General features: G+C 40.1%; 1 protein-coding gene across 1 annotated transcript in view; it reads left to right on the top strand.

Moving 5' to 3' along the window:
* Positions 1–14,468, top strand: part of LOC122560572 (arf-GAP with dual PH domain-containing protein 1-like) — a 128,281-nt gene that overhangs the window by 96,460 nt on the left and 17,353 nt on the right. The window contains exon 5 of the mRNA XM_043711333.1: positions 11,102–11,214. Coding sequence (XP_043567268.1) covers positions 11,102–11,214 — 113 coding nt within the window. The remainder of the gene's footprint in view (positions 1–11,101; positions 11,215–14,468) is intronic.

Genomic DNA, 14,468 nt, shown 5'->3' on the forward strand with positions numbered 1-14,468 from the left:
AGTTTATAAAATCATGAGGGATGTGGATAGGGTAAATAGAAAAGGTCTTCTCCGTGGGGTGAGGGAGTCCCGAACTAGAGGGCATGGGTTTAAGAAGAGAAGGGAAATACTTAAAAGGGAGCTAAAGGGCAATTTCTTCACGCAGCTGCCAGAGGAAGTGATGGAAACTGGTAAATTACAATATATAAAAGGCATCTGGATGGGTATATGAATAGGAATGGTTTGGAGGGATATGGGCCAAATGCTGGCAAATGGAACTAGATTTATTTAGGATGAGTTGGACTGAAGGGTCTGTTTCTCTGCTGTACATCGTTATGGCCCTGTGATTCTATGAGTCTGAGGTTTATAGGTCAGAACTCTCATTAAAGCTTGAGCCCATAATTCAGGCTACACTCCAGAGCCCGGACTCAGAGTCCTTCAGTTTATCAGAGGTTGTGTCTTTGAAATGAGATATTAAAGTGAAACCCCATCTGCCCTTTCTGATTGATATAAATGATCCTTTGTGATACTTTACCTTGCACCAGTATTGGAGATTTGCATGTAGTAGATTACTATAGCTCCACGATAATTTCTGTTTAACACTAAACCAGTGGTTGGATTTTACAAAGTGCTTTTAATTCATCTTAATGAATAAATTTTATGAATGTGGGGGAATATTTAATTAACTAGCTTTTATTAAAAAAAGTATCCTGGATGACAGCCAGACCGTTTTAATTAAATAAGATTATAAGGCAAGTCTCTTGATATCGGGTGAAGTGCAGGCCTTTTGAATGTGTAAATCCTGCCCTCCAATGACATTCAGACTTGAACTGCAAGTGAATATAAGAACATAAGAAACAAGAACCAGTGTAGGCTATTTTGCCCCTCAATGCTGCTCTGCCTTTTAATTAGGTCAAGATTCAATCTGATCACGTTAATTCCACCTCAGTGTAACCTCCCCTCCAACTCTAATAACCTCACTTGTTTGAAGATCAAATATTTGAATAACCCGCTTTTAATGTGTTGAATGACTCTGTCTCTACTGCTCACAGCTGTTTGGGAAGAGAATTCCAAGGATTGACACATTGCTCAGGGAAGAACTTTCCCTTTGGCTCTAGCTTAAATGGAAAACTCCTCATTGTGAAACTGTGCCCCCTAGTTCTAAAGACCCCACAAGGGGAAATATCCTCTGAGCACCTACCACTCCTTCTCAATGTTATATGTTTCAATAAGGTCACTTCCCATTTTTCTAAATTCAAATGAGTAAAGGCCCAACCTGCTGAACCTTTCCCCATAAAACCGCATCCCTCCATACAGTATTTTGCCTATGATCTCATTAATGCTTTGTATGGTTGTAGCAAGACTTTCCTACTTTCACACTCCAACTCCCTTGCTTGGTATATCCTCAAAGGGTTCCAATAAATTTGTTAAAAACTATTTCCCTTTCATAAAACCATGGTGACTCTGTCTGGTTGTATTACAATTTCCCAACTGCCCTGCTACTCCTTCCTTAATAATGGATCCCAGCACTTCCTCAATTGTAGTTGTGGATTTGGTGGCCTATAGTTTCTTGCTTTCTACTGCCCTATTTCTTGAATACAGGTGCGACATCTGCAGTTTTTCACTCCATCAGCACTTGTCCAGAGTTGAAAAATTGTAGATCTACTACTATCTTGAGCCATTTCTTTTAAGATCCTTTGGTACAGTTCATAGGTCCAGGGCGGCATGACGGCTCAGTGGTTAGCACTGCTGCGTCGCATCACCAGGGTCCCAGGTTCGATTCCAGCCTTGGGCGACTGTCCATGTGGAGTTTGCACATTCTTCACGTGTCTGCATGGATTTCCTTCCACAGTCCAAAGATGTGCAGGTTAGGCGAATTGGCCATGCTAAATTGCCCGTAGAGTTAGGTGCATTAGTTAGAGGGAAATGGGTCTGGGTGAATTACTCTTCAGAGAGTTGGTGTGGACTGGTTGGGCCAAAGGGCCTGTTTCCATATTGTAGGGAATCTAATCTAATCCAACAAATATGTCAAATTGGATTTCCTAGTATGTTTTTCTCTTTGTGGTAGTGATAATTTTAGGTTCCTCCTTCCGGATGTCCCTTTCTTTTCTACAAAGGGCCTGTTTCCATATTGTAGGGAATCTAATCTAATCCAACAAATATGTCAAATTGGATTTCCTAGTATGTTTTTCTCTTTTGTGGTAGTGATAATTTTAGGTTCCTCCTTCCGGATGTCCCTTTCTTTTCTACTATTCTTAAAATGTTCTTTGATCATGTTGTACCATGAAGAAAAACACTAAATAGTTATTCAAGTCTCTGCCATTTCCCTGTTGCCCATTATTTAGTTATCCAGTCTCATCTATCCTGGGTAAAGCTTTGTGTATACCCTGTTGAAGCTCTTACTGTATGTTTTATTTCTTTCTAGATCATTCTTATTTAAATTTCTCCCCTTTATTTGTTTTGCACTTTTTGCTTTTTTTTTGTATATTCAGCCTATCACTAATCTTAAAACACTGTATGCCTTTTTATTTGAATTTGATGCCATGGTTAATTTCCTGAGGTGGCCATGCTGCATTCTTTTCATATGTTCCATCCATCCATCCAGAAAGTCTATCTTTTGAGAATTATTCTGCTACAGACACTTAATCATATTTATATCTATTGTTTTACCTTTTAATCTCTTTTCTTAGTCCACTGCAATCAGCAGTGTTTTCACACCTTTGTAATGATCTTTATTTAAAGTTTTAAGACATTTTGGTTTCAGACCCACTTTTCTCACTCTCAAGTTGAATGTGAAACTCCATCATATTATCAGCTGTCTTGCCGAGAGGCTTGTTTACTAGGAGATCATCAATTAATCCTGAATGCTTACACACTACCATGTCCCTGGTTTGGTTCCACAATGTCATGTTCAAAGAAACTGGCCTAAATACACTTTATGAACTTATCCTCAAGTGGACGGCAGCTCTGCTAATATTGGAAAGTTGCCCTCAGGAGTGCACAATGGAAGTGCAGTGTATTTGGTTTTGCCTGAGTATTGCCTGTCTGAATGAAGGAGTAGCAAGAACTCAATTGACTCTTAATTCTCTTCTGAAGTGTCCTAGGAAAGCATTTTGTGTTGCAACTCGAGAATTTCCTCCTCAGACCTCTTGCCTCATTTAAGATGCTGCTTCATAAAAAGGATTTCACCTGGGCCTTATATCTCCGTATGTAGAGTTGTTGCCAACTTTATCTGAAAATACTCCGAATGCTTGGGTTACTTCTACCTCATGAAAAATGCCAGTTAAACATGAGCTCTTGCCTTTGGAGCAAATAAAAAGAGGAAATGCTAGAAATAACAACTTTGGCAACATCCAGTGAAGAAAAGAATGGGTTTAATATTGCAGCAGAATTCACTCCAAGAACAACGCGATTTAAGCAACTAATATCAGCTGAACAGGTTGAAGTAGGTGGCAATGGGAGCGAGTTACACTTTTTGAGAGATCCTAGTTTAACTGTTGGCCCAAATTTGGAAATATTTCTTGAACCTGTTGCCTTGCTGCCTGTCATAGTGTCAGCATTTCTAACCTTTAGTGTAGGCTGCATCAAGAAGCCCTATCTTGCGCTAACAGGGACTGAGATCATTTCCAACCAACCAACCCAGAGATGTTTTTGGACACCTCTGGAGCAGGTAAGACTTGAACCTTCTGGCTGGGAGGTAGGGACACTACCACTGCACTACAAGAGACTTAACATACAGGCACTGATAGTCAACTGGATAATGCTCACTAGTCTTAAACAGTATTAAATATTCTATCAGACATCAGTTCACAGGCATTGATTAAACTGAGACACCATTTGAACACTGCATCTGGATAAAAAGGCAAGAGCTTATTGTGTGTTGCTAAAGAATTAGCAGCTAATTCAATTCCAACCAAAAACACAAATTGCTGGGAAAGCTCAGCAGGTCTGGCGGCATCTGTGGAGAGAAATCAGAATTAACATTTAGGTCCAGTGACCTTTTCTCTGAACGCATATGTGAAATGTTCACTGGACTCAAAACGTTATCTCTGATTGCTCTCCACAAATGCTGCCAGATCTGCTGAGATTTTCTCAGAATTTCTGTTTCTGTTTCATATTTCCAGCATCCACAGTTCTTTCAGTGAGCTCATTCAATTAGCCTGCCATTTAATTAGGACATTGGTATTTTCCAATTGCCAGTCTATGCAAAGAGTTCCTTTCTATATACAGGTAGCTGCCCCTTTGCAAAATACTTTTGGTACTCTAACGTTGTCCTGCACAGCCCCTCATCTTGCACCTTCAAGTGAACTTGAGCTTATCTAAAATTCTGCCCATATCTTAACTTTCCCCAAGTCCTATATACCCACCACTGCTGTTCTCATTGATCTATGGTGGCTCCTGGTCCTCATTTAAAACTCTTTTCTGAGTTTTCAAATCTCTCCATGGCTCTGTCCCTTTCTCTCTTTGTAAGTTCCTCCAGTCACACAATTCCCTAAGATATCTGCACACCTCCAATTCTTGTCTGTGGAGCAGTCCCAGGTTTTGTCACTCCATTATTGGTGGCTTGACCTTTGTTGCCTGGGCCCTAGCCTCTGAACTTCTCTCCCCAAAACATCTCCACCTTTCTACCACCCTGTCTCTTTCAGAAAGTTTTAGTCACCAATACAATATCTCTTTATGTGGTTTCTGTCAAGTCATATTTGTTAAAGCTCCTTGAGATATTTTATTTTGTTAACAGCACTGCATGAATGCAAATGTTGTTAGTGCATTTTATGTTGTCTCCTCAGTAATGGTAAATCATTACAGATAACCTGCTAAAAACCAGGCTTTACTCACTACACTAGGTCAGCTATCTGTTTGTAACCACTTCAAGTGTTACGAATATATGTGTTTGCTTGAATTGCATTAGCTTTATTGTCACATGTACTCAAATGAATACAGTGAAAAGTTTATAAGTTGCTACTTACAGTGCCACCTTAAGTGCAAAGATACCTAAATATAGATAGGGGCGGCACGGTGGCTCAGTGGCTAGCACTGCTGCCTCACAGCACCAGGGACCAAGGTTCCATTCCAGCCACGGGCAACTATCTGAGTGGAGTTTGCACATTCTCCCTGTGTCTGTGTGGTCCTCCTCTGGGTGCTCCGGTTTCCTCCCACGATCTAAAGATAGACAGGTTAGGTGCATTAGTTAGGAATAAATATATGGTAGGGGAATGGGTCTTGGTGAGTTGCTCTTTAGAGGATTGGTGTGGACCTGTTGAGCTGAAGGGCCTGTTTCCACACTGTAGGGGTGCTAATTCTTAAAAACAATTCTTCAGTTACAAGATTAGTTAAAGTGTAACAACATCATCAACACACGTTTCATTACTATTGAAAAAAGTGCCAAGCTCATTTTCACTGGGAGCTGTCCAGGAAAAGGATCAATTCAAAGAATTTATTGCCTTCCATTCACCTATTGATTGCTGATGTTGACAACGTCAATTCTCACAAGAGGAAGAAAGACTTGTGTTTCTGTTGTGTTTTTCATGATCTCAGTACAATGCTCAGAACTTTTTTTCACCTGATAGGGCAAACTTTTAAGCTTAGATACAGTTGCAATGTAAGCACCCATGTTCAGATGGTGGCAAAAAGGAAGAAGTGGGACCAAAATGTATTGAAAATGGGAAAGAAAGATGCCTTTAAAAAAAAGGAGACCTACGAGGAAAATAACTAAAAATGCTGAGTAGGTCCATCAGCAACTTTACAGAGAAGCCTGTGTTCCCAAATGGTTCTTTTAATCATTTAGAGGATGAAATTACAGTATATTTTCAGGAAATCCTCTTCCAATTAAGATTTCAATGAATCTGCTTATTAACTGTAATAATTTGGATTGTTGCCATATTAATCATAACCAATAGCGACCTCTTACAGTTCAATTAAATTCTGTGTAGTATCACATTCTGGATAACAATCCATTCAACAGTAGAGCATCCCACTTGTTTGGAGTGTTGTAATAGCGCCACCACTTGGTGACTGTTCAATCAGGTGACTAGACCTGAAGTTCTGGATTTCCTTCCCTGAAGGTTTCTGCTGCCAGTGGACCTTGCTTTCATCCTTTCAGACATTTCTTAAAGCCTACTATGTTAAAAGCTTTATAAATGCTTTCATTGTTTGTTAGCATTGGAGGGAAGAGTGATGCAACAGTTGTGTCAAGATACAAGACTGTGGTCCGATTATGATCCATTTTTCTTTGGAGTGGGTCATCTCTCTTGTGAAGCATGTATATTTAATACATATTTTGGCATCAGCCAAATCAGTTATTGTGCATTTCCGGTTGATAAAGATTAGACTTCCTAGCCTTTTTAGAATGGTGTAACCCCAAGCCATGCATCTCCTTAATCTCTATTTAAATATGTTATGCAGTCAGTCAGCCACTTAACTGCTAGTGAATAAAGCTACACAAACTGGCATCTTCCAATAATCTGCTATCAAATCGAAAAATGAAAGAACTTTGATGTTGGCTGTTCAAGCAGTCAGCTACAAGAGCAGCTCCTTTGACTATCATTTAAGAACGAACTCAGTTGTCACATAGGACAAGTTTGAACTTTGAGAAGCCTGGGGGAAATCCCCAGGGAGAACTCTGCTGGCCACAGGAATTTGAGGCATGATCGGAGATTGAAATATCCCAGAATTATCTGACAACAGAACTTGAGCTTGGACGGGAAATCATCACGTTACATCAAGTACCGTCAGTTTTTCCTAAAACCTCCATTCCAGCAGGATAGGAACACATTGAATGAATATCTCCAATTAAATAACTGTAAACTGTGACTGACTAAAATATTAACCAGTTAGTGTGTGCAGCCGACATGATCGAGGGTTAAGTGGAAGAAAAGTTGGTTTGACGTACTGAAAATAGATTGCAGTTGAATGCATTTGGTTAATTTTAAACATCTTTTGTTTTGAAGACAGTACATTTTTTTCTCAAAGCCACTCATTTCAAATTATCAGATGATTTTTTTTAAAAAGCTATACATTTGTTCTTTTTATTTATTTTGTTCCATTCTAATAACTGAAAAGTTTTTTAAATTGTATGAAATGACTGATTTATTAATAGATTATAAATGTAAAGGGAGCAGCAATTTTTGCAAACATTGAGCACATTGTTATAATAGTGACCTGTGGGTTTAGGAAGAAGAAAATAACTTCATTTCTATAGCACCTTTATGCTTCAAGATGTCTCAAAGCACTGAACAGTTAATTAAGTATGTTTGAAGTGTTGCAATGAAGGTACCATAACAATTTATCTAGAGTAAGCTCCCACAAATAGCAATATGATAATGACCACATTAATTATTTCGACCATGTTGTTTGAGAGATAAATATTGCATGTTAGAGGGGAAAATCCCTGCTCTTCAGAATAGTACCATCGAAGAGGGCAGAAAGGATTTCCATTTAACATTTCATTTGAAGGACGGCACTTCCAACAATGCTGCACTTTAGGCTGTGTCGACCTAGATTACAAGCATAGATTACAAACTCATGAAGTGGGACGTATTCCCACAATTTTGACTCAAAGGCTAGAGCATTAATGTTGTAGTATGGGTTTTGCAGCTCAATATTACTGTGTTTCCTCTTAGTTCAGAGCTCATTTGTATGTAGTGGCTTCTGTCAGTCAGGAGTAATAATTGGAAATAATGATCAGCTCGAGTCCAATGTGTGTAATAAAACTGGTAATGCAAGCAGTGGTTTGCTAGAGATTATATCATGTGGTAACAACAACACACACTTATTTACGTAGCACTTGTAAGGAAATAATCACAAGAATGTAGATCACAGGAGATATCATCAAACAATATTGGACATTGGCCACATAAGGAGATATTGAAATAGATGACCGAAAGTGTGGTAAAGATCACCAGATTGGGAAGCAATTCAGAATTGATAAACTCAGATAAAAGGATATGACTTTGAGTTTTCCTGAACTGCTGGAATGGAAGGTAAATACATTGCCTTTGTGATGGATATGTTTTCAGTGTACAAAGAAAGGGTTACTCCATAGCCAAGAACTAACTCAGATAACATGGTTCAAGGCCTGTGTTGCAGCAGTCTTTTATTTAAAACTTGCCTTGACAGCATCAAAAGATAATTGGAAATCTTCATGAGTTCTACACATGCGAGTCTATCACTATGAAAGAGGCAAAAGGACTATGTCACTGTTCCTGCTACCTGTTTCCCCTCCTATCTCCAGCAGATGTGATTCATGCTGCAGTGCATTTCCACACTCTGTCTTCTACAACTTCATCTGAGGGACTAACCCTCAAGTCTAGACAATCATTGACAGGCTATTTGACTGTAGCAAGGACATCTCAACAACCACTTACATTTAACAGTCAGATATTTCAAGATGCTGCACAAAAGATTCTTTGTTTAACACTAAATAATGTAAACCTAAGGTCTCATGGCTGATATTTTAAGGGGTGTATTTAAAGGAGAAAACAGCAATAGAGAGGAGGAGATGTTTAAAGAAGGGAGTGTCAGCTGAAGCCAAAGAAAAGTGGAAACTCAAAATGGTGGAAATGGAAGAGAGTACATATTTCAGGGAGTTGTAGGCTTGGAGAGACTACAGAAGGAAGAGTGAGACCGTGGATTGATTTGAAGGAAAGTTTAAAGTGGACATGTTACTGTTTGGTTAGTAATATTAGGAGGGGTGTTCTCGATCTGATATAAATTATTCATTGGATGAAATTTTGTGCACTTGCTGACCCAACTACATGTACAACTAAGCTAAAGGAAGGACTTACATTTATAAAATATATTCCATAACTCTGGGACATCCCAAAATGCTTTGCAATGAAATAAATAGTTTTGAAACATAGTCCCAGATACAATGGAGCAACACTGGACATTTATTGCCCAGGAATAGGCCCTTCAGCCCATTTTGACCATGATGCCATTCTAAGCTAATCCCATTTGCCTACATGGTCCATATCTCTCTAATCTCTTCCTGTTCATTTATCTAAATGCCTCTTAAATATTGTATCACGTCTGTTTTTATCACATCTGTTTTCACCACTTTCGCCAGCAGTATTCTAGGCACATACACCCTCTGTGTTCTAAAAAAAAAACTTGCTTTGCGCATCTCCTTTAAACTTTGCCCTTCTCACATGAAGCCTACGATCCTGGTATTTAACATTTCCATCCTGGGAAAAGAGATCCAACCATCCACCTTATCCATGTCTCCCATCAATATACATACTTCCATCAGGTTGCCCCTGAGCTTCTAACACTCGAGTGAAAACAATCCAAGTTTGTCCAATTTCTGATACACTCCAATCCAGGCAACATCCTTTTTCACCCTTTTCAAAGTTTCCACATCCTTCCTATATTGTGGTGACCAGAATTGCACACACTTTTCTAAATGTAACCTAAACTAAAGTCTTATACAGTTGTAACATGACTTGTCAACTTTTATACTCAGTGCTCTGACTAATGAAGGCAAACATGCCGTATGCCTTCTTAACCACTTTATCCACTTGTGTTACCATTTTCGGGGAGCTATGGATATGGACCCCAAGATCTCTCTGTATAGCAATGCTTCTTAAGGTGCTATTTACTGTATACTTTGCTTTTGCATTTGACCTCCAAAAATACATCACCTCACACTTATCTGGATTAAATGTCATCTCTTATTTCTCCACCCAACTTCCCAACTGATTTATATCCTGCTGTATCATTTGACAAACTTTCTCACTATCCACAACTCCTCCAATTTTCATGTCATCTGCAAATTTACTAATCAAACCATACAAATCATTTACCTACATAAAACCCACAACAGAAATCCCATTCCTAATCCTTGTGGAATACCATTAGTCACAGACCTCCAGTCAGAAAGACACCCCTCCACAACTACCCACTGTCTTTAATGACCAAGCCAATTTTAGATCTAATTTACCAAACCACTGTGAATTCCACAACACCAGGTTATAGTCCAACAGGTTTAATTGGAAGCACTAGCTTTCGGAGCGCTGCTCCTTCATCAGGTGGTTGTCCTGTGCGCAGTATGCTGCTGCCTAGTCTCCTGAACGGGGAGTGGACTTAGCAAGTGTTCGCTGTGACAATCCATTGAACTGATTGTGGTGAGGTGGAGGCGGGAGACTTCAGCAATGCTGCAGGTCCCTTACACACAAGTGTGTCTGCTCAGAAATAAACCCTGAGACAGAGAGAGGGAGCAAGGCAGGCAGAGCGAGGAAAAAGGAAACTTCGGAAAACTCTGAGCCCTAGAGAAGAGGCAGTGCATAAATTAACTGAATAATCAATATTCCAAATAAATGCTGTCCGCCCATCTTGTTCGGATAATCGAGGTTCTTCTGTAAACAGGACTTTGCTCAAATACCTTTTAAACTGGTTGCACCAAGGGAGCCGTACCATGGGAACATACATCCAGGGGTTCCTGGCAGATTCCAACTGGACAAAATGAATTAGAAAGAAGGCGCAGGAAAATTCAAATGAGATGTTAAACTGTGTGCATGGCTAGATGGGGCATCAACAGCTGCAGGGGAGGAGATGACTCTTCCAGATTAACAGCATCAAATGGGCTACAGATCTTCTTTATCCCAATCCATTTCCTGATGTTTAACTCGTAAGTGGTTGTGTTCAATAGTATTTGTGACACTGAAATAATGGTGCCTGAAAGTGGTATGGGATTGAGGGTGTATTAGCATGTCTTCCAATGTTGCTACCTCTATAAGTCAACAATACTCACTTCCCAATTATTAAGCGTCGGGAAAAATAATATCATTTAATATAATTTGAAAAACAACGTGTCTCCAATACAGTTAAAATTTTAGATCGCAGCAACAGCCCACGTTGGTGTTTAATGTTTCATAAGAGTCTACTGTTGCCTTACTAGATCTTTTCCTATCAACAGATCCTTTTATTCCTTTCTCCTTCGCACTAACTAGATTCTCCTTAAATACATCTGTGCCACCCACTTCCACTAGTCTGTGCAGGAACAAGTTTCACAAGGGACGAACAAATGTTTTCTCTGGAGTAATTTAATTGCTAACCCTGGTGGGAGCTGTTTTCCCAGTGGAGATGATTAATTGGTGCTTCAGCCTTCTGTTGCATTTTCTTCCAGGTTACAGAGAAGGCTTTCTTTGGAAACGGGGGCGTGACAATGGTCAGTTCTTGAGCAGGAAGTTCATATTATCAGAACGAGAAGGCGTGCTGAAATATTTCAACAAACATGATGTAAGTACATAAGCCCCTCACCTGTACTAAAGTTCCTTGTCTGCTCACGGATATGGCAAAACCTGAAACATGCATAAAACAGTCTGATTTAAATCACAGTTTGTAAGTTTAAAAATAGCAGCTCTGAAAAGGTTCAGTGCGCAATTGGCAGCAGGAATCCCTCCAGTAACTTTCAGAATCGACGAACATTATTACCATGCCATGCATCTATTTCAGGCTCACATCTGCTCTGAGCACAGACTCATTCTCTCAAGTAGACCCAAGTATCTTTTTATACATTCATGGTAAGCGAAAGTCTCCACTTGCTCTTAGAACAAAAGAACAAAGTAAATTTACAGCCCAGGAACAGGCCCTTCGGCCTTCCAAGCCTGAGCCGATCCAAATCTACTGTCTAAACCTGACGCCCAATTCCTAAGCATCTGTGTCCCTCTGCTCCCCACCTACTCATGCATCTGTCCAGATGCATCTTAAATGAATCTACCATGCCTGCCTCTACCACCTCTGCTGGCGACGTTTTCCAGACACCCAACACCCTCTGTGTGGCGTACTTGCCACGTGTATCCCCTTAAACGTTTCACCTCTCACCTTGATTCTCGTTATTGAATCCTTCACCCTGGGAAAAAGCTTGTCTCTATCCACCTTGTCTATACCCTTCATGATTTTGTAAATCTCAATCAGGTTCCCCCTCATCTCCTTTTTTCTAATGAAAACAAACCTAACCTACTCAACCTTTCTTCATAGCTAGCACCTTACATACATACAACATGAGAAGGCCGTGGGGTGTACAGCTTTTTCAGTAACTGTGGTCCAACTGTATTATCATTTTCAGTCACAGTTTCAATGAAACTGATGGACTTGCTAGGACATTTCAATGGGCCATAAAGAGTCGACTGCATTGCTGTGTATCTGGAGTCACATATTGAGCAAAGTTGCTTGATTTCCTTTGCTGCAGAACGTTGGTAAACCCAATGGTTCTTTGCATCAATCCATTAGTTACATATCACCATCACCATTGCAAGCAATTTAATTCCAGATTGACTTAATTTTCCAAAACAAAATCCCCTAGCTGTTATACTGGGATTTCAACTCATACTTCCAGATTATTAGTCCATACCTATCCCTCCAAACCCTTCCTATTCATATACCCATCCAAATGCCTTTTAAATATTGCAGTTGTACCAGCCTCCACCACTTCCTCTGGCAGTTCATTCCATACACGTACTATCCTCTGCATGAAACGTTGCCCCTTAGGTTTCTTTTATGACTTTCCCCTCTCACCCTAAACCTATGCCCTCTAGTTCTGGACTCCCCCACCCCAGGGAAAAGACTTTGTCTATTTATCCTATCCATGCCCTTTATTATTTTTAAAAGGCTCTATAACGTCACCCCTCAGCCTCCGACGCTCCAGGGAAAACAGCCCAAGCCTATTCAACCTCTCCCTATAGCTTAAATCCTCCAACCCTGGCAACATCCTTGTAAATCTTTTCTGAACCCTTTCAAGTTTCACAACATCCTTCCGAGAGGAAAGGGGGCTGGCAGGTGGGACTAGATTGGGTTGAGATATCTGGTTGGCATGGACCGAAGGGTCTGTTTCCATGCGTACGTCTCTATGACTCTATGACCTCTGGATTGCTATGCCACTGAAATAATTACTATGCTGCTCTCGGTAATGACAATACTGTCAGAAAGGAGCAATTGGATTTGTGCTGGGAAGGGTACAGCAGGAACTGGGGCAAGTACTGGAGGAGGTAAGAGGTTGCAGTCTGTTTTCTCCTTATGTCGTGTTGTTTTAGTCCCTGCTGCCATGCTCCCTAACATGAGATGCACAATTTCATTGCTAAAAGGTTCATGCGGATCCTATTGTACGACTAGCTGGTAAGAGACCTGCAAGAGTAATCTAAAATAACTCATTTTCTCGAGTCCAAATCATTCCCAACATTGATCGAGGATGACAATAGTGTAGCCTTGGGCATATCAACTTGCACTTTTGCAGCCACACCTACAGCCCACATAAAGTCACAACTAGCAATTCTTTCTGCTCACCCCTCAATGCCGTAATATGATATCTGAAGGTTATCTTCATCATCCTGGTTTCTGTACATGAGAAAATTCATCAGACAATATTTTATTTAACTCAAACTGTACAGACTAGACCAGGAAATCCACATGTCATTTCAAAATATTGTCATTGGCATGGTCTTAGAAACTGAGGGTTTGACATTATTTTACAACTAGAATACTAAGCTCAGCATCCTCATGAGATTCATCAAGGTTCAAAAGCCAAGGAGAATCTACTCTTTCCATTGATTGGCAAAATGATTCTGTAACTGAATCTAACTAATCAAGAGCAAAAGATTAGCCATTGTCAATGTTGGGATAACCTTATTAGAGAGATGATTTGGTTTTAGCACATAAATGCACTGATTTATCAACAGATCTTGACATAGAGTAGTGACTTTCTTCTGATAATTTCATACAGGGGCAATTTGCAAGAAGACAGTTGCAGGTGCCATTCTTAAAATAGTTGATTGTTTTAAGCTAAGAGAGATGAAAACCACAAGCTATGACAATAAATAGTCTGTTTTGTACTGTCCCTCACAACCTGTTGTAGCAACTTATTTGGAAAGCAACCCTAAAATAACCCTTTGAGACTTTGGAAGCCATCAGAATCTGAAGCACCCAGGACCAGTGAAAGAAAACAACATTTGATGAGTTATAGCCACTCACTACCATCCATTGCCACCCTCCAGTTGTCAACAGTGAAAAATCACTGAAAGCATTGATGTATGATGGGCATGGACCCTCAATATGATTTGGTTGGTTTTGCCTCTCTGCTCTCCCTGCCCCCAACACATAGTGTTTCACCCAACCTGGCAAGGCAGAGGATCAAGTAAGACAGCATTTCCGAAAACAAAACAAAGATCCTTTCCTAACCTCATGACATCCTAAAGTGCTTTTCAGGTGATGAGGTGCCTTTGAAGAATTGTCATTGTTGTAATGTAGAAATTCACATCATCATCAGCCTGCACACAGCAAGATGTTACAATGTGATCATGACTTTATGATGTTGATTAAGGGATACGTTTTAGATCTGGGCACAGAGGAGAACTCACCTGCTCCTCTTCAAAATGTCAAGGTGGGGAGATATTCCAGAGGTGGGCTGGGGTGAGATCAAGGAGGAGGATTTTAAAATCCAGATATTGCTTGACCAGGAAAAGCAGAAACTACAGTCCGATATGCTGTCAATAGAGAAC

Source organism: Chiloscyllium plagiosum, chromosome 21, assembly GCF_004010195.1.
Source record: "Chiloscyllium plagiosum isolate BGI_BamShark_2017 chromosome 21, ASM401019v2, whole genome shotgun sequence".
Taxonomy (NCBI): Eukaryota; Metazoa; Chordata; class Chondrichthyes; order Orectolobiformes; family Hemiscylliidae; genus Chiloscyllium; species Chiloscyllium plagiosum.